The sequence below is a fragment of the Rana temporaria genome, chromosome 7 (genome assembly GCF_905171775.1).
Source record: "Rana temporaria chromosome 7, aRanTem1.1, whole genome shotgun sequence".
Taxonomy (NCBI): domain Eukaryota; kingdom Metazoa; phylum Chordata; class Amphibia; order Anura; family Ranidae; genus Rana; species Rana temporaria.
Window position 1 is genome coordinate 93,234,242 of NC_053495.1, and position 24,931 is coordinate 93,259,172.

General features: G+C 44.1%; 1 protein-coding gene across 1 annotated transcript in view; it reads right to left on the minus strand.

Moving 5' to 3' along the window:
* Positions 1 to 22,261, minus strand: part of EP300 (E1A binding protein p300) — a 97,621-nt gene extending 75,360 nt beyond the window's left edge. Inside the window, 2 exon segments of the mRNA XM_040361022.1 lie at positions 2,177 to 2,793; positions 21,496 to 22,261. Of these exon segments, the coding sequence (XP_040216956.1) occupies positions 2,177 to 2,793; positions 21,496 to 21,583 (705 nt within the window). The 5' untranslated portion in view covers positions 21,584 to 22,261.
* Between the last annotated feature and the right edge of the window lie 2,670 nt (positions 22,262 to 24,931).

The window sequence follows — 24,931 nt, forward strand, 5'->3', positions numbered from 1 at the left end:
TTCACAGTTAAATGTCATGAGGAAATGCTCCAGTGAACAGCCATCAGAATATACATAGACAAGTGATTAGGGGAGATGTATTTAGTCCGAGCTTGAGTGATGATCATATTGTTATATTGCAGTGTGTGTGTGTGTGTGTGTGTGTGTGTGTGTGTGTGTGTGTGTGTGTGTGTGTGTGTGTGTGTGTGTGTGTGTGTGTGTGTGTGTGTGTGTGTTCACCTGATCACATATGCAAAATTCCTATATGACCAGGATGTGTTCTGTGGGGGAGGGGTGGATTTCTCAGTTTTTATACTTGCACCCAAGTAAGGCTGAATGAGCTTAGGGCTGGTTCACATTAGTGCGCTGTGCGAGATCGCAAGCGATTTGCACCGCACTGCTGTTCAGATCACATGCGATGTCTGTGCGATGCGATTTCAGCCATACAAACTGTATGGCTGAAATCGCATCTCATTTGGATCAAACACGCACAGGACTCTTTTTTGGTCCACACCAGAATCGCATAGTGTTCACACCCATGCGATCCGATGTCCTGTCAGTTCGCAGTGCGATATGCAAGCTGAAATGGGGGTGTCATTACCATTGTATGACACTCCCCAACAGTTCGCATATGGCAGTGTGAACTGCTGTGCGAGTCGGGTGCAATGTGGGAACCCGCAGTGGATACGCAGGGTTTCCGAATCGCACCAGTGTGAACCGAGACTTGGTGGGAGCAGTCAGGTGACATTTGTAGGCTGTATGCTTTGAGGCTTGGTTCACACTGGTGCGATTCGGGAACCCTGCGAATCCACTGTGGGTTCCCACATCGCAACCGACTCGCACGGCAGTTCACACTGCCATATGCAAACTGCTGGGGAGTGTCATACAATGGTAATGACACCCCCATTTCAGCTCACATATCGCACTGCGAACTGACAGTTTGGACATGGATCGCATAGGTGTGAACATCCATGCGATTCTGGTGCGGACCAAAAAAGGGTCCTGTGCGTGTTTGGTCCAAATGTGATGCGATTTCAGCCATAGTTTGTATGGCTGAAATCATATCACATGCGATGTCTGTGCGATGCGAATCACAGGAATGCAGAGTGTACAGTGGTGGGTAGTACGTGCAGGAGGGTTCCATCTCCTGTACTATGTCTGCAGTCTCTGATCATCTCCTGTACCACGTCTGCAGTCTCTGATCATCTCCTTTAGTATTTTGGGGGGGGGGGGGGGGGGTAGAGCCATGCGCACTTGCGCTGCAGTCATGATGCTTTGTGGAATCGAATCGCGAGACCGGTGAAGATGCGCAGCCCTAGTGCAAATACCTGCACCCCCCTGAAAGGTGCCAAATGTGACACCGGAGGGTTCCAAAAAGCAGATGTTCACTTTTTGTGTGGACCTCCGCTTTAATCTGGCGATTGCTCAGTCAAGCAATATATTCAAAGGATTTTTTTTTTTTTAACAAAGCTCTCTTTTGTGGTATTTAAAAACTATAACTGAAATTTTTTTTTGGCCACACACACACACACACACACACACTTTTCTTAGTTTCTGCAAAACAGTTTCCTGAGGCCCTAAAATGACAGTACAAATAATGACCCCTTTTTGGAAAGTAGGCAGTCCAAGGTATTTAGTAAGAGCCATAGTGAGTTTTTTGAAGTTGTCATTTTATCAAATTTTTTGGGAATATGAAGAAACAAAATTACTTAGTTTTTTGTTTTCACCAGTGTGGTACAGCGTTATATATGACTGGTGTGGCGCGATCAGGGATACTGACTCTAGTGACCGTGTGTGTGGGAAAAGAGAATTGGCTTTTCTTTTTTTAAGCACATACTACGGTAACACTGATCTAGTCAAAGTAACACTGTAGTGCTCTGGGAAGGTGATCTGGATCACATGGTAAAAGGGTACTGTGATTGGCCCAGGTACCATGTGATCACTCAGAAGTAAACAATGATGCCACAAATGCATTCGCTGTGAAAGGAGAACTTAAAAGGAAAAATGTTGCATTACCATGGGCAGCACAATTTTGGTATGTGGACCCTTTTACATTTGGGCAAACAAGTATCTCAAGTTTTCTGGGAACAGGCAAAGACATCCTACATTTTTTGTTATTGTAGCACAGCACCAAAAAAGAAATAAAAAAAATACAATAAGTCAGAAAACTATTATAGAATTAAACTATGCTACTAACCTTGTTTATGGCTGTTGCCTGAGGACTTCTTGCTCCTGGTTGGCCCCCCATCTGTGGTCCACTTTGTTGCATCGTCTCTCCTAAAAGGTTACCAAAGTTTCCCATTCCTTGATTATGGTATGGCACACCAGATTGATGTCTTCCAATGCCAAGTGATCCATTCATTATTTGTCCTTGTGACATGTTTTGACCATTTCCACCTGCGATTATCCCTGAATTCATGCCGATTCTAGGCTGCGCTATTGGGTTGTTCATAGAGAGCATCATTCCCGCTGATGAGGAATTTAACGTTTGAGAGGGACCAACTGAATTGGCTCCATTACCTCCAATGTTCAAAGCTGGTGAGGACATTCCTGGCTGAGTCACTGGACTTTTAACCATACTGTTCATAAACCCCATACCAGAGCTAGCCTGGGACACTTGCTGTCCCATAACCATGTTTACAGTTCCACCCCGTAAAAGTTCAGAGAGTTGTTTATGCTTAGCAGCTGCATCAGGTACAATCCCTGGGCTCATGTGACTTTGATTAATATCTCCACCATTGCTCAGGGAAAACTCATTTGAGCTAATTAGTTCATCAGGAAGATCCTGTTCCAAGTCAAAAAATGATCCAAAATCTAAAAACAAAGAAAAAAACAAAACACTTTATTGGAAACTATTTAAGATGACAATTTTTGCACAATAAAGAACATCCAACCTTGAATACACAAGTAAAATAATCGCTGCTCGGATTGCCTTTACAAGAGAGCTGTAAACCCTACTGCGTGCCCGCAGCAACGAGAGATGTAAAATATATATACCAACCATCTTTTTGCCCAGCATTGAAAACTTAGGATAATGTGCATCAAACTCAATTATCCATGCTTAAAAATGCCCACCCCCAATCATTAGTATTTCATACTCACAATTCTATATAAATCGCTATATCCATCTCTCTCGTGTTTAAAAAAAAAAAAAAAAAAAGAAGAAGGGGGAAGAAGAAGAGTACAGGCTCCTTATGCCCCTTTCATATGATTGGCGCGCTCGGATCCGGCAGTCTGTTTTCAGGTGGATCAGAGCAGGTCACCCACTGACTTCTATGGGCAGGCGGCTATCAGAGGTGCCAGCTGACACCGACCTGCCATCCAATCTGACAAAAAAAAAAATCGCCATCTGTCCAGCGGATCTGATGAAAACAGACAGGATGTCAGTTTTCCTCCAATCTCGCCATAGATAACAGCATAGCTCCGACAGGGCTGTCCCTGCACAGTGAGCAGACACGGACCTGTCATCCGCCTGATCAGTGAGGATCAACAAAGCGATCCCCCGCTGTTTTTTTTTTTACTAACCAAAAATGTACCAAGCAAGATTTTTAACACCACAATGAAGTGCAAGGGTCCAGTGTGAAGACATACATAGAACTTAAGGGATGTTCGGGATAGTCACCTCCCTATTCCATACTTAAATTTGAAACCCCCCCCCCCCCACAAATAAAACAAACAACCAACCAATGCCGACTCGCTAACCCCCCCCCCCCCCCCCAGGCTCTCCCATTCCACCGGAGGCCAGAACGAAACCGGAAGCGGGTCTATGACATCAACGCCTTTTGTTCAATATGATAGAGAGGCTGCAACCTCAAAGGGTTTTATATTACAATGTTATGCCATGCTACTTCAGTCATTGAAAAAAAGATCATATCAGCATAGGGAGTGGCCTATGAAAGTATGACAAGTTATGGTATCCATGGCTAGATGTACTTGGGCTTGTCCCCGTGGATCTGACCACAGACAGGTTACTTGGACTTAATGCAGGAGGATTACTCAAATGTCATTACCTGTGGCTGAAATCGAAACATGTACTGTTCTTGTATATGCTAGTTAGACCTTTATATATTAACCACTTCCCTACCCGGCCATAGTCAAATGACGTCCACAAATGGGATCTCCCATTCTGGGTGGACGTCATATGACGTCCTGGGCTTCCCAGCCATCTAGGGGGCGTGCACCCAAGGCATCGCCCAGGACCCGATGTGCGTGCGCGGCGGCCAGGATGTCCGCCGGACACCCGCGATTACAGCAGGACCGTGGATGTGTGTGTGTAAACACACAGATCCACGTCCTGTCAGAGGTGAGGAGACCGATGTGTGTTCCCAGTACAGAGGAACACAGATTAGTCTCCTCCCCTTGTAAGTCCCCTCCCTCTACTGTTAAAATCACTCCCTAGGGAACATGTTTAACCCCATCAGCGCCCCCTAGTGTTAACCCCTTCCCTGCCAGTCACATTTACACAGTAATCAGTGTCGTTTTATAGCACTAATCGCTGTATAAATGTGAATGTGCCAAAAATGTGTTGAGTGTCCGATATGTCCGTCGCAATGTCACGGTCACAATAAATAAAAAATATAATCGCAGATCGCCGCCATTACTAGTATAAAAATGCAATAAATCTATCCCCTATTATGTAGACGCTATAACTTTTGCTCAAACCAATCAATATACGCTTACTGCCATTTTTTTAGCATAAATATGTAGAAAACTACATATCGGCCTAAAAAGAAGAAACTTTTTTTTTTTGGAAATTGTGATATTCATTAGATCAAAAAGTAAAAAATTGTGTTTTTTTCTTCAAAAATGTCGCTCTTTATAGCGCAAAAAATAAAACACAGCAGGGGTGATCAAATACCACCAAGCGAAAGCTCTATTTGTGGGGGGGGGTGCAAATTGTGTTTGGGAGCCAAGTCGCATGACTGTGCAATTGTCAGAGTGCAACAGCGCTGAAAACTAAAAACTGGGCTGGGCAGGAAGGGGGTAAATATGCCATGTATTGAAGTGGTTAAGCATGCTTTCTGTGGAATTTATTCTGTGATTTTATCGATTTTGAAAGTTTCTGTAGAAAAATACTTAAAGTATGCTGCTGGCCTGGCTGTTTAATGAAAAAGAATTAAAGTGATACATTTTACTTGATCTTTGATTGCGCTTAAGTTTCCAATAAGGCAAACAAATTCATATCAATTAAGAAGTCGAAATTGTGTTGAATGTGTGTGCATGTTGCAAAACACATAAGGCACTATCCAGAGATCACATATTAAAGAGATTTAAAAGTTCAATAACCTATTGCCGCCCGCGCTGTAGCCGAATGACAGCTCCAGCATGGGCTTACTTCACGGGGGGGCATCCTCCCTTGAAATCACAATGGCCCTTTACCACATGATCAGCAGCCATGTCCAATGGCAGCTGATTACAGATGTCAACACAAGTCAGTTATCAGCTTTTTTTCTCCTCACACTGACAGAAGGAAGAAAACCAATAACTGGCTTGTGTTAAAGGGATACTGATTAGCAGTTAAAACCAATATTGAACTAAAAATAAAAGCATATATTCAAAACATCAATCATCAGTTGTGCTTTGACTGCTTATAAAGTGTCCATGCGTTATATAATGAATATAAAAAACACCCACATTTACACCAACACATTTATGGTGACATAATTCTCAGAACCAGATTCATAAAAGTTTGTATAAATGAAATATCTACTCTTCATGAATCTTTGAAAAAGTGCCCTCCAAAATGTGAGGCCACCACCTTAGTATGGATGTACGCCTACCAAAAGCCCTCTAAAGAGGTCAAATCATTTGTGGCCAAATACACTGGCCACAAATGATACATCCTAAAAAGCACCATAAGAGGGTTCAATAGTGTATGAGTGGAAGGGACTGCTAAATGTCCATGGTTAGGGGCACTGTGACAAACCCTTTGTTCGCAAACAGCATTAGGTCTACCGTCAATGTTTCCTCTGTCCAGAACCAGCACCATCCAAACCTCTCCACCCCCCAGTCACCACCTCGGTGTAGTGGCAAAAACGGCTTTATTTTCACACATAAACACAACCGATCTCACTTCAAAACACTTCCCTCCCACCCTTGGAAAACAGGGCGGGTTAAACTGTCCAATAACAATGGACACAGGTCAGGTGTGTTCAAACTTCTCATCAATAAACAGTCTAATCAGCAGGGGCTGCTGGAGGAATCCCCCCTCCCTCTTTCCTCACTGCGAAAGACACTTACACATGCCATAATATTTGAGGCAGACAGCCACACTAGAACACAGTCACAACCCCAACCCTCACAGCAAATAGTACACAACAGCACACATTATATATACACACAGCATTGAGTCTGACTAGCACAGATCATAGAGTGTTCTCATTCACCCTGTGCCCCCATTAGAGACACAGGGTGAAGCTGGACAAGGAGCCTCCAGAACTCTCCAGGCAAGCCGAGTTCCACAAACCGCCGACCCAAAGTCACTCCTGTCACAGGCACAAATTATTTGTCTTGCCTTGAGTGCTGACAACCCACGCTATGAAAATAAATTTTATTAAGGGGTCACGGCACTAGAGGGTTGAGAACCACTGGTCTAATGGATGAAAATCAGACTGCCATCTATAGGATAACTACCAAAATGTATATCTAAAACATCTATAAAACTGCTATACGGAGCACCAAATCAGAAATGGGGCTAAAAAGAAGAATGCCTAGCCATATTAGTAATGATGATCCCTCTAAAACGTAAATTTAGATATAACAGTTTTCACCGCCCGTTTGGCCTTTTTTTTTTATATATATGCATGACTTAATGGTCACGGTTTTCCTAATCTTTTGTCGTTCAGAAGTATTCACACTACTCGATTTCTTTGTTGTTTTTTACTCAGGAAATATAAAAGTCATACTTATACTTTATTGTGTAGCGGACCTCTGACTGTGTTCTCGCTTATGGCAACCATGGTTGCGGTTCAAAGATATATGGTCAGAGACAGTTGGCCTTTGCACACTTTATGCTAAATGTGATGTCGGATTTTACTCTGTTGATCCTGCATATTATATGGTTAAATGGGTCTTAAAATAATCTCACACAACACCCAGGGCTTCAACTCACCCCACAAATGTAAAAAAAAGTGTTCCAAAACTATAAGACACTTGGCGCAGACATTATTTTGCTTCAAGAAACCCATTTTGCTTCCTCTAACCATCCTACTTTAATAGATCCTACAACCAAGTCCATTATACAACCTTCACTAACAAAACTAGGGGAGTTGCGATTTTCATTCGCAACTCGATATTTGACATCCACAAAATTTTTAAGGACCCTGAAAGGTACTATAAATAACCGTGTGATTACTATCGCTTCGGTTTACGCCCCAAATGATTCCCAATCTACATTCTTTACTAAATGTTTTGAGTCCCTGGACAGGTATCATTCCCCCCATATGGTGGTGGGCGGAGATTTTAACCTCGCCGCTCACCCTGCTCTGGATAGAAGCAGAGTCTCCCCTTCCTCCAAGGCCTTCTCCAAAACCATCAACCGCTATATCAATAAACTACATCTGATAAGATAATGGCGGCAACCTGATAACTCACGCTCAAGAAGTACTGAAGATTTTCACCTCTTTCTATAAAGACCTGATGTCCTGCCCTAAAGACCAGCCAAAAGCGTCCTCCAAATCCTGGCTGGATGGCCTTCAACTTCCCACCCTTGACCAACAACATATGGACTCTCTTAACTCCCCCTGCACAGTGGATGAAATGTGCCAAATCATTAAATCCCCTAAAACCTCTACGGTCCCTGGCCTTGATGGCTACACATCCTCCCATTTTAAAAAATGTGCCCCCCCTCCTGGCCCCGAACCTCATGACACTATTCAACCACATATTAGAAGGTAACAAATTCCCGGAAGAGATGCTTTTGACTAATCTCTCCTTGATCCCCAAACCTAACAGGGACCACACTCTTCCCCAAAAGTTTCGCCCTATATCGGTTTTGAATAATGACCTCAAGATCTTTGGTAGGATCCTAGCAAATAGACTTGCAAAAGTTATATCTCCCCTAATCCACATTGACCAGTCTGGTTTTATACCAGGCCGGCAAATTACGGATAACATTAGGCTGGTTACCAATATTATTCCAGATGCCAATCTACATTCGCGTCAGGCCTGCCTTCTCAGCCTGGACATCCACAAGGTGTTTGACAGCGTCAGCTAGGCCTATTTAAACAACCTTTTACCCAGGTTTGGGATTTTGGGTAAATTCCTACAAGGTTTTAAATGCTCTTTATCAATCTCCTCAGACTCGTATTAGGATTCCCGGTAACAACTCAGTTTTTCCCTTTGGGTAGGGGAACTAGGCAGGGATGACCATTATCCCCCGCTCCTATTTGCACTGGCAATTGAACACCTGGCGCACGCCATCAGGAACAACTCTGATATTAAGGGGGATAAGGATCACCTTGAATTTAAAGTTAGTCTATACGCAGATGATGCACTGGTTTTTCTTACAGAACCACTCACATCTATCCCCGTCCTTCTTAAGGAACTTGACATTTTTCACAATATGTCTGGCCTTAAAATTAATTTGAATAAAATATGCAAAATCTACTCCAGACCAAAATTCCCTTTTGTATGGAACACACATTCCATTAAATACTGGGAGTCAACATCACTTCCTCACATAATTGTTTATACAAGGCCAATTACCCTCCCCCCTCTTTACCCACATCAGCTCACTTCTTAAAGCGGTAGTTCACCCTCAGTGTCAACATTGTACCATAAAATCAGGCATTGTAGCGCGAGCTACAGTATGCCTGTCTCGAATTTTTTATCCCCGTACTCACAGTGTACTGGTACATTATAGATTCCGACTCCCGCGGGGAATGGGCATGCCTATGGAGAGGGAGGATGATTGACGGCCGGCTCTGGCACGTCACGCTCCCCGAAGACAGCCGGAGTAGGTCTCGGCTCTTCACGGCGCCTGCGCACAGGCTATGCGCAGGCGCCGTGAAGAGCCAAGCCTATTTCGGCTATTTCCGGAGAAGCGTGACGCGCCAGAGCCGGCCGTCAATCACCTTCCGTCTGGATTGGAACGCCCATTCCCCGTGGGCAGTCGGAATCGTCTATGTACGATTACACAGTGAGTACGGGGATAAAAAATTTGAGACAGGCATACTGTAGCTCGCGCTACAATGCCTGATTTTATGCTAGAAGAAAAAAATATATTTTTTTTCTTGTTTATAGGGTGAACCCCCGCTTTAACACTTGGTCCTCATACCACATCTCTTTCCTTGGCAGGATCTGTGCAATTAAAATGAACATAATCCCCAAACTTCTATACTACTTCCACACCTTCCCCATCAATGTCTCGAAAACCAAATTAGAGTCCCTTCAAAGGATCAAATTCATCTGGGCAGATAAAAAAACCTAGATACAGTTACGCCTTCCTACATAGGCCACAATCCAGGGGCGGTTTGGGCCTTCCTAGCTTGTGGAAATATTGTTGCCGCTAGGCTCTCCCAATTGTCCCAATGGTTCTCTCCCTCGCAGGATATTCCCTGGAAAAAAATTTGAATCCACATCAGTTTGTCCACTATATCTTCAGGGCATACTGTGGTCCAACTATACCCTATACCGCAATCTCCTTAAGCGTAATATTATAGTGGCCCACCTTTTCCAACTCTGGCTCAAGGTTAAAGATACTTTTATATTGTCCTTGCCCATCTCACCACTCACTTCCTTCCTAGGTGACCCTAGATTTAATTTAGCCTACAATAATAGATCCCTCTTTTCCTCTTGGATTGACAATAACCTCACCACTCTAACCTCATTACAAGCGAAGTGGAAATTCAAACCCTTTGCTTTACTGCAAAGTGAATATAATCTCCCATTTTCGGAACACGAATGTTATTTACTAATTAGGTCCTTCTTTTCCACACACTTCTCACTATCCTCTCAATCTACCAACACAGTGTTTGAGAGGATCTGCCTGACCTCATCTAGAGACAAAGGAATGATAGCTCGTATATACCACCATCTCAATAACCTCACCGTACAAGACAAATCCAACCCGATGCTTCAATGGGAAGAGGATCTTGGTTACTCAATCCCACCAGACACTTGGAACTCTATGTCCGAGAACCTTCGCAAGTGTAATAGAGCCATTTCTTTTAGAGAAACCCCAATGAAAAACTTCTCTCCAGATGGTATCTCACCCCCTCCAAAATCCATTTTTCCTATCCCTCCGTTTCCCCCCAACTGTTTCAAAGGTTGTCCTGATGAGGGCACCCTATTACACACATTTTGGAGCTGCCTGCATCTTGACAAGATCTGGGTCGCAGCGACAGATATTTGAAAGATCTTCAAAACACAAATTTACTCTCACCCCGCAGATATGCATTCTATACATAAGATACCAGAAATCCCTGCTCTAGATTTCATTCCCTTTGCAGCTCCATCCAATGTATGATAGCACTCAACTGGAAAACCAATACTATAATAATATGGTCACAGGTATTAGATAGAATGGAGATGCTAAAGACATCAGAAAGAATATACCACATTAATGACAGTCTCCATCTATTTGACCTCAAGTGGTCATACTGGAACCTCACGCAATAATCCTGCTATCTCTCCACACATCATTTCCCAGTCTGTTTGCCCTCCCCCTCCTACCTTTGTTTCATTGGGCGGCCTCACTTCATATTCTCCTTGCTCACATTCCGCTCTATTTTGATTAGGGTTGTCCTGATACCGCTACAGGGACGTGCAGGGGGTACTGATATGCGTTTGTGGGGGGGGGGGCAGATATGTGCTTGTGGGGGGGGGGGGACAGACATGCAAGGGGGGTACTGATATGTGTGTGTGTGGGGCAGCTGTGCATGGGGTACCGATATGTGTGGGGGACGGGGGGGACGGGACGGGACGGGGACAGACAGATGTGCGAGGGAGGCGGCGGCATCATCATTAGGTGTGGGGGGGACATGGCTGCATATATGTGGGGGGGGGGGGGGGACATGGCTGCATATATGTGGGGGGGGGCATGGCTGCATATATGTGGGGGGGGGGGGCATGGCTGCATTTGTGGACACATTTAAAAATAGGTATCGGTATTGGCGAGTACATAAAAAAAGTATCGGTACTTGTACTCGGTCCTAAAAAAGTGGTATCAGGACAACCCTAATTTTGATTTACACTGTTATTTCGCTTCATGATGTAGAACATGTCCTATATTATCCCATTGACTTATTATTGAAGATATTGTCATTTGTTTTTTTATATCTCCAATAAACTTTTGTAAACAAAAAAAAAACCCTGTAAAATTTAAATTCCAAAAAAGATATATAAAGTCCACATATTGAAATGTACCAGACCTTAAGTCTGCCAAATATCTTATGTGGGGACACCAGGGTGGATAAAAATCAATGATATAAAAAAAAAAAAAAAAAAACAGTTTTATTTTTTTATTCAAATTGAATTTTGGGGATTTTTATCAATGTACTTTAATAAAATGCTTTGGAAGTAAAAAGCTATCCAAAAAAGATAGTTTTCTATTTAAGATACATTAATAATTAAGTTTATTCCACATGAAATGGAGCCTAGTTATGTAGCATGGGGCTGTATATTCTGTAATATTTACATTTTTGGTAAAGTCATTGAATTGAAACCAAGCTCTACAAGCTGAAATAACATGCACTGCATTGATGCATTCACACAATTTCACAATAGTCATGAGATAAAACAAAGTTGAGTACACTACAAACTGTATGATTGAATCGGTTCAAATATCGCCATTTTACTAACCTGACAGCTTATTCTAAATAGGAAACCTTAATTTTGGTTGCAATTTTTAAGATACCAACTACCAGCAAGAATAAGTCCTTACATTTAAAGAGCACCCATCATTTCAGATCCAACATGGCAGCACCCATTAGCGGGCATCCACTCACCTGCTGCTGCCGCCACATCCATCACCAGTCGTCCCATTAAAGATAATGGGAATGTCGGAGAGTCAACAGCAGGTCAGAGGAGGAGCCGCTGCAGGACAGGGATGACAGTTGCGCTTTAAAAATGATTTAAATAGAGTTGGATTTAAATCAGTTCCACCCTGAGGGACACCTAAACTATGCTGCTGCCCTCTAATGAAAATCAAATGTGCAGCTTAAAGAGGTTGTTAACCTCAGGTGGGAAAAAACAAAAAAACAAATACCCTGCAAGACAAAAGCATAAGGAGCTAGTATGCATTGCATACTAGCTCCTTATGAAATACCTCAGAACGATGTCCTTAATCTGTTGGTACACAGCCGACATCTTTACCCGGAGTTACTTCCAGGCTCGCATGGCTCGGCTACTGAAAAAAAAAAAAGGAACCAGTGGCCCGTTTCTTCCATGCGCATGTGCCAAGTACCAATATACCAAGTTTAGGAGATATTCATGGTACCTACAGGTAAGCCTCGTCATAGGCTTACCTGTAGGTAAAAGTGGTGTAACAGAGTTTACAACCACTTTAACCACTTGCTTACTGGGCACATAAACCGCCTTCATTCCCAGGCGAAATTTCAGCTTCCGGCACTGCGTCGCTTTAACCGACAATTGCGCGGTCGTGCGACGTGGCTCCCAAACAAAATTTACGTCCTTTTTCCCCCACAAATAGAGCTTTATTTTGGTGGTATTTGATCACCTCTGCGGTTATTTTTTGCGCTATAAACAAAAAAAGAGCGACAATTTAAAAAAAAATTATATATAATATATATATATATATTTTTTTTTTTTTACTTGTTGCTATAATAAATATCCCATTTTTTTTTTTAACTATTTTTTTTCTCAGTTAAGGCTGATATGTCAAAAATATGTATTTTTTTTTTTTTACAAAAATATCGCAATAAGCGACTGGTTTGCGCAAAAGTTATAGCGCCTACAAAATGGGCAACAGAATGATTTTTTTTTATTATTTTTTTTTTACTAGTAATGGCGGCGATCTGCGATTTTTATTGGGACTGCGATATTGCGACGGACGCATCGGACACTTTCGACACAAATTTGGGACCATTCACGTTTATACAGCGATCAGTGCTATAAAAATTCACTAATTACTGTATAAATGTGACTGGCAGGGAAGGGGTTAACACTAGGGGTTGAGGAAGGGGTTAAATGTGTAGCCTGGGTGTGTTCTAACTGTGTGGGGGGAGGGGGGTGACTGGGGGAGGTGACCGATGCTGTGTCCCTATGTACAAGAGAGACAGATCGGTCTCCTCTCCTCTGACAGCACGTGGAGCTCTGTGTTTACACACAGAGCTCCACGTCCCTGCTGTTACCTGCCGTGTCACCGACGATCGCGTGTACCCGGCGGACATCGCGGCGGCCAGGTACACGCATCGGCTCCCCAGCGATGCGGCGGCACAGTGTTTACCCGCTGCGCGCCCCCCAGAGGCGCGCGGGTAATGCTTTTAAAAAGACGTCCAAAGACATCCAGTTGGCACCTGAGAGCCGCGCTGTTGACGTCTTTTGTCAATAGCGCGGGTCTCAAGTGGTTAAAAAGGAGAAGTCCAGCCTGAACTTTTTAGACTGGGCTTCTCCTATGGGCCACAGGAGTGCAATTTCTCCGCTGACATCACTGCCATCAGACGGGGTAGCGCATCATTACGACTTCCAAGTCGGGATCTGCCAGCTGCCCTAATCGATGGCAGGTTCAGCAAGTCGCTGGGACAGCCTCTCCCTGCACCTCCACCAGCTCATCGCTCCAATGAGGGTGGAGAAGCAGAGAGGAAAGACGCCAACTGACAGTCAGTGGCTTTCCTCTCAGGGATCTGTGAGAACCGAGCCATCGGCGGTGTTCGGGTGCTCGGTTCTCAGTGCAGAGACGGTGGGGGACAGATGGAGCATCGGTCTGATGCTCCATCAACCAAGGTAAGTATGAATCTCAAAAATTAAATAAAACCCAAACTAAAGTGTTTTTAAAGCCACTGACAACTTGAACCTAAGCCTAGATTAAAAGGGAACGTAAAGGAAAACATTTTTTCCCTAAATAGCTTCCTTCACTTATCCTTCGATTTTGCTTTTAAATGTCCTTATTTCCTCTGAGAATTCCTCACTTCCTGTTCTTCTGTCTGTAACTCCACACAGTAATGCAAGGCTTTTTCCCTGGTGTGGAGAAAGCCTCTTGAGGGGGGAGGGGGTGAGCAGGCAAGTCAGGACACTCTCTACTTTGCAGATAAAGAAAGGAGCTTTAAGGCTTACCTGAAGGTGCAAGAAATATCTCCTTAACCTACATGATTAAGGAGATCTATGCAGAAAACTCTAGACAACAGCGCAGGCGCACTGAGCGTGGCGTTTTTTGTGACTGGCATAACAGGATTAATGCCGTATTCCCGCACGTGTGCGGGAATCTGCCGGGCCCGCACACATGCGGGGGTGTGACGTCATAGCCGCTCCGGCCAATCACAGGGCCGGTGTGCCGAAAACAAAAAGAATCTCCAGGGGACATGGTGGCAGCGGTGGACAGGACCGAGGAGGACTTCGATCTTAGGTAAATGCCATATAATGAGCTAGTATGCTGAGCATACTAGCTCATTACACCTTTCTCTTGCAGGCATTTTTTTTGTGAGGGTTTACTTCCTCTTTAAGGAAATGTAAAAACTAGACCAGGGCTCGACCAGGGTGTCTCCGCCCGATCGCGGCGGGCCCGTGACGGCCGGTAATTGAGGCTGCGGCTTTGTGAAGTCCCAAGCTTTCTTCTGTGACCTGGCGCCATCTGGTGGTGGCCGTTGGCATTATAAGTAAAACCAGTTCTAATGTGTAATATTTCACTGCCATCTCCTTCCCTCAAATTAGAACCCCCAAACATTATATATTTTTATCCTAACACCCTAGAAAATAAAATGGAGATCGTTGCAATACTTTCTGTCACGCCGTATTTGTGCAGCGGTCTTACAAGCGCACTTTTTTGGAAAAAAATTACACTTTTTTAATTAAAAAAATAAAACAGTAAAGTTATCCCCATTTTTTTAAAAATATTATGAAAGATAATGTTACGCCGAGTAAATTGATACCCAACATGTCACGCTTCAAAATTGCGTCCGCTCGTGGAATGCTGACAAACTTTTACCCTTTAAAATCTTCATAGGCGACGTTTAAAAAAATCTACAGGTTGCATGTTTTGAGTTACAGGAGGAGGTCTAGGGCTAGAATTATTTCTCTCGCTCTACCAATCGCGGCGATGGGAGAGGGAGTTGGCCTGGTTACCATCTCTGTTGGCACCTTTAGGCTGGCGTGTTGTGCATGCATGGTATGGGCCGGCGGCGATCTGTTCGCTGGCTCGCTCTGGAGCATAAGTGGTCTGGTACGCCTGACGTTCCAGGCCAGCACTGTGGCAAGTTGGGGCAGAGTGTTTGCAGTCTATGCATAGGCTTCTATTAAATTGAGCCCCCTGCCCACAAAGCACCCACCCATGTTGAGGGCATGTGGCCTGGTACGGTTCGGGGGTGCTCGCTCGTCCCCACCACCTTTCCTGACCGGCCCGCATGCTCGGATAAGGGTCTGGTATAGACTTTGGGGGGACCCCCACATCGATTTTTCAGCATAGGGGGGGTTACCCATTAAAATCCATACCAGAACAAAAGGCCTGGTATGCTCCTGGAGGGGAGCCCATGACGGTTTTTTTATTTAAAATTTGGCGTGGAGTTATCCCTCACGATCAGAGCACAAGTCGCATGCCAAAGTCAGATCCAACTTCAATGATTTTCAATGGGCTGAATACTATCAACGAGTACAGGGGGCATTTTCAAAGTCGGACCGACATGTCGGACCAGTTAAGACGGCTCCCATAGGGAAACATTGATTTTCACACGACATGCGACATGAGCTCCCAATGTCGGAGAGTTTGTCGCACCAGTGTGAACCCGACCTCATGGGACCAGAATCAGATTCTCTCTTTTTTTTGGGGGGTTCACACGTTAAGATCCAACAAAATTTATTCAAGGATATATTGTATTACTGTACAAAAATGTTATTCTCAATAGAGAATAACGTTTTTGTACAGTAATACAATATATCCTTGAATAATTTTGTTGGATCTTAAAGTTCTCACTAAGATTGTTACATCTTTAACACATGCACAACAGAACTTTTTTACTATACGGCTACTTTTACACTGGGGCGTTGGCGGTAAAGTGCCACTATTTTTATTAATTTTTTTGCCGCGCTATTCGGCCACTAGCGGGGCACTTTCAACCCCCCCTCTAGCGGCTGGTTAAAACCGCCCGCAAAGCGCCACTGTAGCGGCGATGCTGTACATTGATTTCAATGGGCAGGGGCGCTTTAGGAGCGGACTATTCAGGGCGCATTGCAGGCGCTATTTTTAGCGCTATAGCACCTCAGTGTGAAAGTAGACTACATGTTCATGTTTTATTCTTTTTGGCATCTTAAATGTCCCCTCTCTCCCAAGTAAATGTTTTTGTGCTTTATATGCCATTTTAAGCCTTTAGGGGTTAATTATTATATATATATTTTTTTTAATAAAAATTTAAGGGTGCTGATTTTAGGTCACCGAATACAAGTCCCCCTTGCATAATCTTTTTTTGGCATTAGGAGTAGGGCCAAAGCTTTTTTAGCCCTACATCTCATATGGATCACATGCGTGCAGTTCTTTCTGCACTCCTGTGTCCCATTTTTAGCCAACAGGGGGCTAAAGCCTGCCGTCGGCTGACGTCCCTCATGCAAGTCCAGACTCTGGATTGATCCTTAGTTTACAGTCAGAATCCATCCAGCGGCTGGATTAGCATCTCAGCAAGCTGCTGGGAGACTGAGCCAGCCCCTCCCACCCCCTGCACAACTCAGCATTCAAGTGAGTGCTTGAGGGGGAGGGGGAGAGAAGAGCAGTGAACCAAGCAATCAGCTGTTTGATCACTCTGTTCTCAGTGTAGAGGCAGCGGGGGATAGATGCTGCATCCACCTAGGCAAGAATTTTTATTTAGGGGGGGGTCCATACTTCTCTTAATTATGGCCAGTGTGTTCCCAAGATATTTACATGTTGAGCACCTATTAAAGTGGTTGTAAATTCTCAGTTTTATCCCTTCGATCATTCAGTGCGATTATAGCGTGTCCAGTCAACAAGCCTACTCTGGTGTCCCCATTGCAAGCCGTTTGCTCTGGGGACACTAGGGAGGAACCAAGAGCACTGGCCAGGGACCCAAGAAAAGGAGAATCTGGGCTGCTCTTTGCAAAACCACTGCACAGAGCAGGGTTTTTTTTTCCTCTTAAAGAAAGCCTTTAGGCTGGGTTCACACTAGTGCAAATTGGATGCGAATTTCTTCACATCCAATTCGCATGACAGGAGATTGTGACAGGCTCTATATAGAGCCAGTTCACACATCTCCATGGCAGGTGTAGAGTGGCTTGCACAGAAGTCGGTGCATCACTGGCTCCGTTTCAGGCCCTGATTCGTCCCTGAAACAGAGAACAGGGATGCACCGGACCCCTGCTGTGAGCCTGCATCTGGCTGAAGTGTGAACCCAGCCTTAACATCACTTAAATGTAGTTTTTGTAAAGCAACAGGCTTACAAAAAGTGGGGTTCCGCCCAAAAGTGGAACTTTAAGTACTCCTTCCAGCTACACTTTGTAGCTGCTGACTTTAAATAAACTCAAAAACCAGTGGAACTATGCTTTAAACTTTCCCCCTTCCTAGCAGCATTTATTCACCTTATCAGAAAAAATAAACCTAGCCTTTAACCACTTGCCGACCATCCGCCGCAGTTTTATTGCAGCACAATGGCCTGGCTGGGCAAAGCGACGTTCCCTTATATCGCTTCACCTTTTGGCCACTAGAGGCATGAGCGCCTGCCGCTCGAATTGGATGCAAGTGCCCGGCAGGCGCCGAGAGGCTCGCGCACCCACGATCGCTCGTGACAGAGCGAGAACTGGGATCTGTGCGTTCATACAAAGTATGAACACCGATCTCTGTGTTCCCCTAGCAAGTCCCATCCCCCCTCCAGTTAGAACACAGTGAGGGAACAGTTAACCCCTTGATCGCCCCCTAGTGTTAACCCCCTTCCCTGCCAGTGACATGTATACAGTAATCAGTGCATTTTGAGGTTATATACATTTTTAAAGTTGCTTTTTTTGTTCATAGAAAACCGAAGAGGTGATCAAATACCATCAAAAGAAAGCTCTATTTGTGGAAAAGAAAGAAGGACGGAAGTTTTGTTTGGGCACAACGTTGCACGACCACGCAATTGTCAGTTAAAGCGCCGCAGTGCCAAAATATAAAAAGTGCTCTGGATTAGGAAGGGGGTAAAATCTTCTGGGGCTGAAGTGGTTAAACGGCACCAAAAGAAAGCTATATCACTTTCAAAATTAGAGTAAAATTCATATGGGTACAGTCTTGCACAACCGAGAAATTGTCAAGCTATCACATCAATGAAAACTGAAAAATGGGCTGGCAACAAAGGCTGGTACTCGAGTGGTAAACCACCTGCCTACCAAGTCAAATTTTTTGCAGACTTTGAAATCTGCATTTTTTTGCTAGAAGTTTCTGTAAACGCCCAAAAGAGTCGATTTTCTAAAAGCCGAGACCCTGGAGAATAAAAGTGGTGGTAGTTGCAAATTTGGGGTGATATTTCTGAAGTTGTTTAACACATTTTCAGGAAATATACACTAAAATGAATTTTAGCGCAAACAAACCCAACATACCAAATTTTTGGACAAAATATAGAAGATGGAGGTTGTGCCGAGTAAATAGATACCAAACATGTCAAGTCTTAGGCTGGGTTTACATATGTGCGGCCGCAAGTTTTTATATGGGGTGTGTGCAGAAATTAGAGGGGTGCTTAAAATTATTTTTATTTCATACCATTTTTAAACACTATTACTTTGCCACCACAATAGGGCTAACAACCCCCTTATGCGATAGCGTAAGCAGGTCCTCTTTATGGAGAAACTGGAGACCCTGAATGTCTGCCCTGGCCATCAATGCAGCACAGATTATGCAGGAATAGCTTACATTAACCAAGAAAAAAAAAATAGCAAATACCTGGAAGTGACGTAATACATGAAGTTCCTGCTGCCTACTCAACTGGCACCACTGGTGGGGGGGCAACCCCTTTGAGAGCCCCATCATTTATCAGAAAGCCCTTCGCCAGGAGAAGCCTAGCCAAAGTAATTTTGGCTGTACAGTAAAACCGTGGATTGCAAACATTCGTTCCAAAAAAATGCTTGTAATCCAAAGCACTTGTATATCAAAGCAAATTTCCCCATAAAAAATAATGGAAACTCACATGATTTGTTTCACAACCATTTATTCATAGGTCCTTCACTTTATATTCCATATAAAAAGATTATAGTAATGCGATAGGTTGTGTAACCATAAAATGTCCCTCCACAAGGGGATTAGAAGCCAAAACCAGCAGGAGCTACAGAGTATAAAAGAGAAGATAGGAGCTTCCAGGTGTAGCAATAGGTTGCTAAATATTCTACCTTCATTAAATGTAACCATATTGCTACACTTGGAGGCGCCTCTTCTCTTTTATACTCAGTTGTGACATGACACTACTCTTATATCAAGACATTGCTTGTATATTAAGTAAAAAAAAAAAAAAGAAGTTTTGCTTTTCTTGCAAAACACTCTCAAACCAAGGTTTTATCATACTTCACCTATAGATCACAGGAGTGCAGTTCGTCGGCTGACATCATAGTGCCAGTCCAAGCTCAGAAAAGATCCTGATCATATGATCAGGATCTACCCAGAAGTCTGGACCGACAGCTGGCTCATACTCTCAGTGATCCACTAAGAGCCTGGGCCAGCCTCTCCTACCCGTGACTGACAGTCCCTGGCTCTTTGCTCACAGATTGCCGAGAGCTGTGCTGCATCCACCTAGGTGAGCATACATTATTTTAATCCCATACTTTTCTTTTAAAGCCAGTTTTAGGTTCACAGCAACCGATTAAATCACTTGTCCACCATCACATTTATAAATGTACCTTGTAATTCCCAGGCCAACTTTTCAAACACTTATTTAAAAAGCACATTATTGAAAATGTACTAAAGATCCCCAAAGATGTATATCGGATTGCAAAAAAATTCACCTATAGAAAATATAGTAGTCTCAATTTTGTACATCATACAATAATTACGCAACCCTTTCTAACAATCTGTAAAATAATGGTGCAGCCATTTGCATCAAACTTAAAAGTGACACTGTAGCCACAAAATGACATATGAAACAGCCTGTCACTAGAATTACCAGAGCAGTCTTAGTTTTTCTGAGTCTACCCTGTAACAGTATTACCTGGTGATCCGGCCAGCAAGTCTGTTTTTTTCCCAGCTTCCTTTACCAGAGCAAGTCCAGTAAAAGTAGCAGCTCATTACTCCTGCAGTGAAGTAGTGATGTTCCAAGACAAGTAAAAGCAAGTATAGATTTGTTTTATTAATACAGGACTCTGATGACAGGGGTCACTTTAAGAAGGGACGAGAACAGACACAAATAATGAAAATGCCCCTTACTGGCTGTGGACACTAGTGAGTGAAAAATGTATGCTGTGTCACTATTGCAGTACAGATGTCTGGAAAGGGTCAGATTTGCTTTCCTTCTACATTCACATACAATGGCAAAAATCTACAGCAGAGAAAAGGGAAAGTTATCCCTTTAAATCACACAATAGAAAAGGGCCGAGTCCAGTTCTAGGAGAAGCTGGACAGGACCATGAATCATGTGTTACAAGCAGCTGGTCAGGGCTGATCACACAGATCCAGGCTCTGCTCTCAGTACCAAGGAGCTTTCACTGAAAACAGAGGCAGAATCCCCAGTGCAAAGATTATGCACTACAAATACCACATCAGACATGCCTGGCTCTGAATAACTGAAAGAACACACATCTTGGAAGATTTGCTAAGGGAATCCATTAGATCCCTAACAAAACTGCCACTGCAAAGCCAAATGACAGTGTCATGCTCCCTCCATTGATTGCTTTGTTTTGGTTAATCTTCCCAGTTAGTTTTTCTCAAAATGAAAGGCATTCTCCTTGATGGCCTAGTAATACAGAGACAAAATGACTACAAAAGAAACCGCACTTCTGGAATCTCAGAGATACAGGATCCAACATTGATGCTTTCGTTCAGTTCTACCGATAATGCCCAATCATTTATGAATATGGGTGATCAATAAAAAAAACAAATTCTTATGGTATAAAACAGAAATAAGCCTGACATAGCACTTGTCATATGTGGAGACTTTAGATGTGCAAACACTGATCATCATATAAAGGCATTGGGGGGAATTTATCAAAACTCAACTGTGCATAGGAACCAATCAGCTTCTAGCTCTCATTTTCAAAGATTAACTGAAAAAGCAGAAACTAGAAGCCGATTGGCTGCCATACATATCTGCTGCAGATTTGATATATTACTCATTGTAAATTGCATGTCATATACTATATGTGTATATATAGAGCAATATATGTGCAAGGCCTGAAATGCGCCCCCCCCCCCCATACACAAAAAGATGTCGATCAATAGGTGAATATTACCTGGCCCATCACTGGAAGACAGAGCAGGAGAAGACATCTTGGGCTTCTTGGCCGAAGGAGGCCCAGAATCGAGCAGATTTTCGGCCATGACGTTTTCTTACGATCAGCACTCCAGATCCCTAGAAACAGCCTTCCATTGAGCACCATGTATTCCCGGACTGAGCAGATTCTATGTACAGTTCATCGATGAGAGGCCTCATTAAGAGAAGGACGGGCTGAGCTTTTGTCAGCACGATCGTGAGGCCAGGCGATGTCCCCCCTTCACGTAGATTAATAGCTGAGACGAAGATGGCAGAGCTCTCCGTACATCACCATTCCGCGGATGGCTCCCTGGGGTCTATGATGGTGACAGAGCTGAGCACGGCGCACAGTATCGGCTCATCCTCCGGCTCCCGTCCCCGCTCACCGATTGCATCGTCCAATCGCTAGGGGAAGTTCTCTGCCTGCAATTTGGGGGCCTTACATGGCTTCAATGTAGGAGGATGGCCAGAAGAGGGAGAAGGAGGATCGCTCACAGGGACGATGGCTGTCCCAGGACTTACCGCAGGAGAATGGCGCTCTGCAATCTCCCCCGGCCTCTTTTCTCTCAGATTTCGGCTCCGAGGTGGATTAGAAGAACACACGCGTGCTGTTCTGTTAATCTTTCGTGAGTGGAAAGGCGCCGCAGTACGTATACATATCAAGCCCGGAAACCATCCCTCACACACAAACAAAATGGCGGCTGTTGTTTCTTCCTGCAACTGTGTGTAGCTTGGGCACTAGGGGCCGGAAACGACGTCACGGCAGAGCAAGGGAAGGAACCTTCCCCCCTCACCGTGGGCCGGGCATCCAAAGTTGGCCGGGCTCGTGCCTTTGGTGCTAATTGGTCGTTCCCAACAATAGAAGCGGGCGGTTTGGGAGATTTATAAAAAGCACGTGATTTCAAGCCGGAAGCCTTATTAGGGGGGCTCTGAGGCTTTCTCATAAGATTGATGCTGCTCTTTTTAGGGCCCATTCACCCCACAATGCAATGTTCTGTAATGCATATGATACCCCTTGAGTGCTAGGCTGCAAACAACGTAAAATTGGGCGTATTTGTGTGCCTGAGAAGCCCAGGTGCTGCATACAGCCACCTATAGACATAACTGGCTGTGTGGGTTTTATACTAGGATTTGTGGAAAGCCACATTTAGTGTACAGACATATTCCCCGGAGTGGAAAGTCTTTGTTCTGGAAATACGTATCTACGTGAGTACCGATGTACAACATTCATGTGTATAGGTGCCAGGCATGAAAATATACACAATTTTATGGCCTAATACACTAAGGTGACCAGATTTTTTAAATTAAATCCGGGGACATATTTTTTCTTTACTAGTAATGGCAACAATCAGTCACTCTCTGCCCGTCGCCACCCGCCTCACAGCTTCTCAAGTCTTATGCCACGTACACACGGGCGGTCCATCCGATGAGAATGGTCTGATGGACCGTTTTCATCGGTCCAAACCGATCGTGTGTGGGCACCATCCGTTATATAACCATCGGTTAAAAAAAGCCAACTTGTTTTGAATTTAACCAATGGATTCCTAACCGATGTGAAAAAAACGATCGTTAGTAGGCACAACCATCGATTAAAAATCCACGCATGCTCAGAATCAAGTCGACGCATGCTTGGAAGCATTGAACTTTGGTTTTTTCAGCACGTCGTTGTGTTTTACGTCACAGCGTTCTGACACGATCGTTTTTTTTTAACCGATGGTGTGTAGGCGCGACGGACCATCAGTCAGCTTCATCGGTTAACCGATGAAAACGGTCCATCGGTCCGTTCTCATCGGATGGACTAATCGTCTGTACGCTGCATTACTCTTCGGGCCCCCGGCTACTACTGTAAGGGGAGCGCAGGAAGATCACTCCGCCAGGGAAGGCAAGGAGATAGGCAGGTGGCTGGCCAGGATTTGAGTCAAGGCAGAAGAACATGCGAGCGAAGCTGAATGGGCATGCGCCTGAAACTGAAGAAATATTCCCTCCGCTCCGACCAGCACATGATCATCAGAAAGGGGCACAGATAATGGAAAAATACAACCCCCCTATGCTAGTAGGCACTGCAGAGCAGGGGGGTGTAATTCTGCACTGACTGTCTTTGAAATTGCCCCTGCCCCCTATTAAATCCAATCTGGGGACAAAACCAGGGACAGACTTGGTCCGGGGACAGTGTCCTCAATCAGGGGACTGTCCCCTGAAACTGGGGATGTCTGGTCACCCTATAATACACCCATGTTCATGAGACCTAAGAGTCCTTTCCTTTCACACAGGCATCATCCATTCAGTCGTGTTTTTGCTTAAAAAAAAGAAACTGGATTCGGTTTATACATCTGTTTTCAGTTCAGTTTAAAGCGAAAATACAAAAGCTTGAAGGCTTCGCTGCCGGTTTCCCTTAGTTGCAATGGCAATGCCTGCACCTAAGGGATCCCTGGACAGATAAGAGTCCTTATTTTAAAAGTCAGCAGCTACAGTATCTCACAAAAGTGAGTACACCCCTCACATTTTTGTAAACATTTTATTATATCTTTTCATGTGACAAAACTAAAGAAATTACCCTTTGCTATGATGTAAAGTAGTGAGTATACAGCTTGTATAACAGTGTCAATTTGCTGTCCCCTCAAAATATCTCAACACACAACCATTAACGTCTAAACCGCTGGCAACTAAAGTGAGCACACACCTAAGTGAAAATGTCCAAATTGGGCCCAAGGTGTCAAGATTTGGCCACCATTATTTTCCAGAATTGCCATAACCCTCTTGGGCATGGAGTTCACCAGAGCTTCACAGGTTGCCACTCGAGTCCTCTATCACTCCTCCATGACGACATCACGGAGCTGGTGGATGTTAGAGACCTTGCACTCTTCCACCTTTGAGGATGCCTCACAGATGCTCAATAGGGTTTAGGTCTGGAGACATACTTGGCCAGTCAATCACCTTTACCCTTAGCTTCTTTAGCAAGGCAGTGGTTGTCTTGGAGGTGTGTTTGGGGTCATTATCTCATTGGAATACTGCCCTGCGGCCCAGTCTCCAAAGGGAAGGGATCATGCTCTGCTTCAATATGTCACAGTTAGGGTTTACATAGTTAGTCAGGTTGAAGAAAGTCACAAGTCCATCCAGTTCAACCACAAAAAAAATAAACAAACAAAATAAAAAACCCAATACAATCCCATACACCCAACTCCATACCCACAGTTGATCCAGAGGAAGGCAAAAAACCCCAGCAGAGCATGATCCAATTTGCTACAGCAGGGGAAAAAATTCCTTCCTGATCCCCCGAGAGGCAATCGGATTTACCCTGGATCAACTTTACCTATAAATGTCAGTACTCAGTTATATTCTGTACATTTAGGAAAGTATCCAGGCCTTTCTTAAAGCAATCTACTGAGCTGGCCAGAACCACGTCTGGAGGGAGTCTG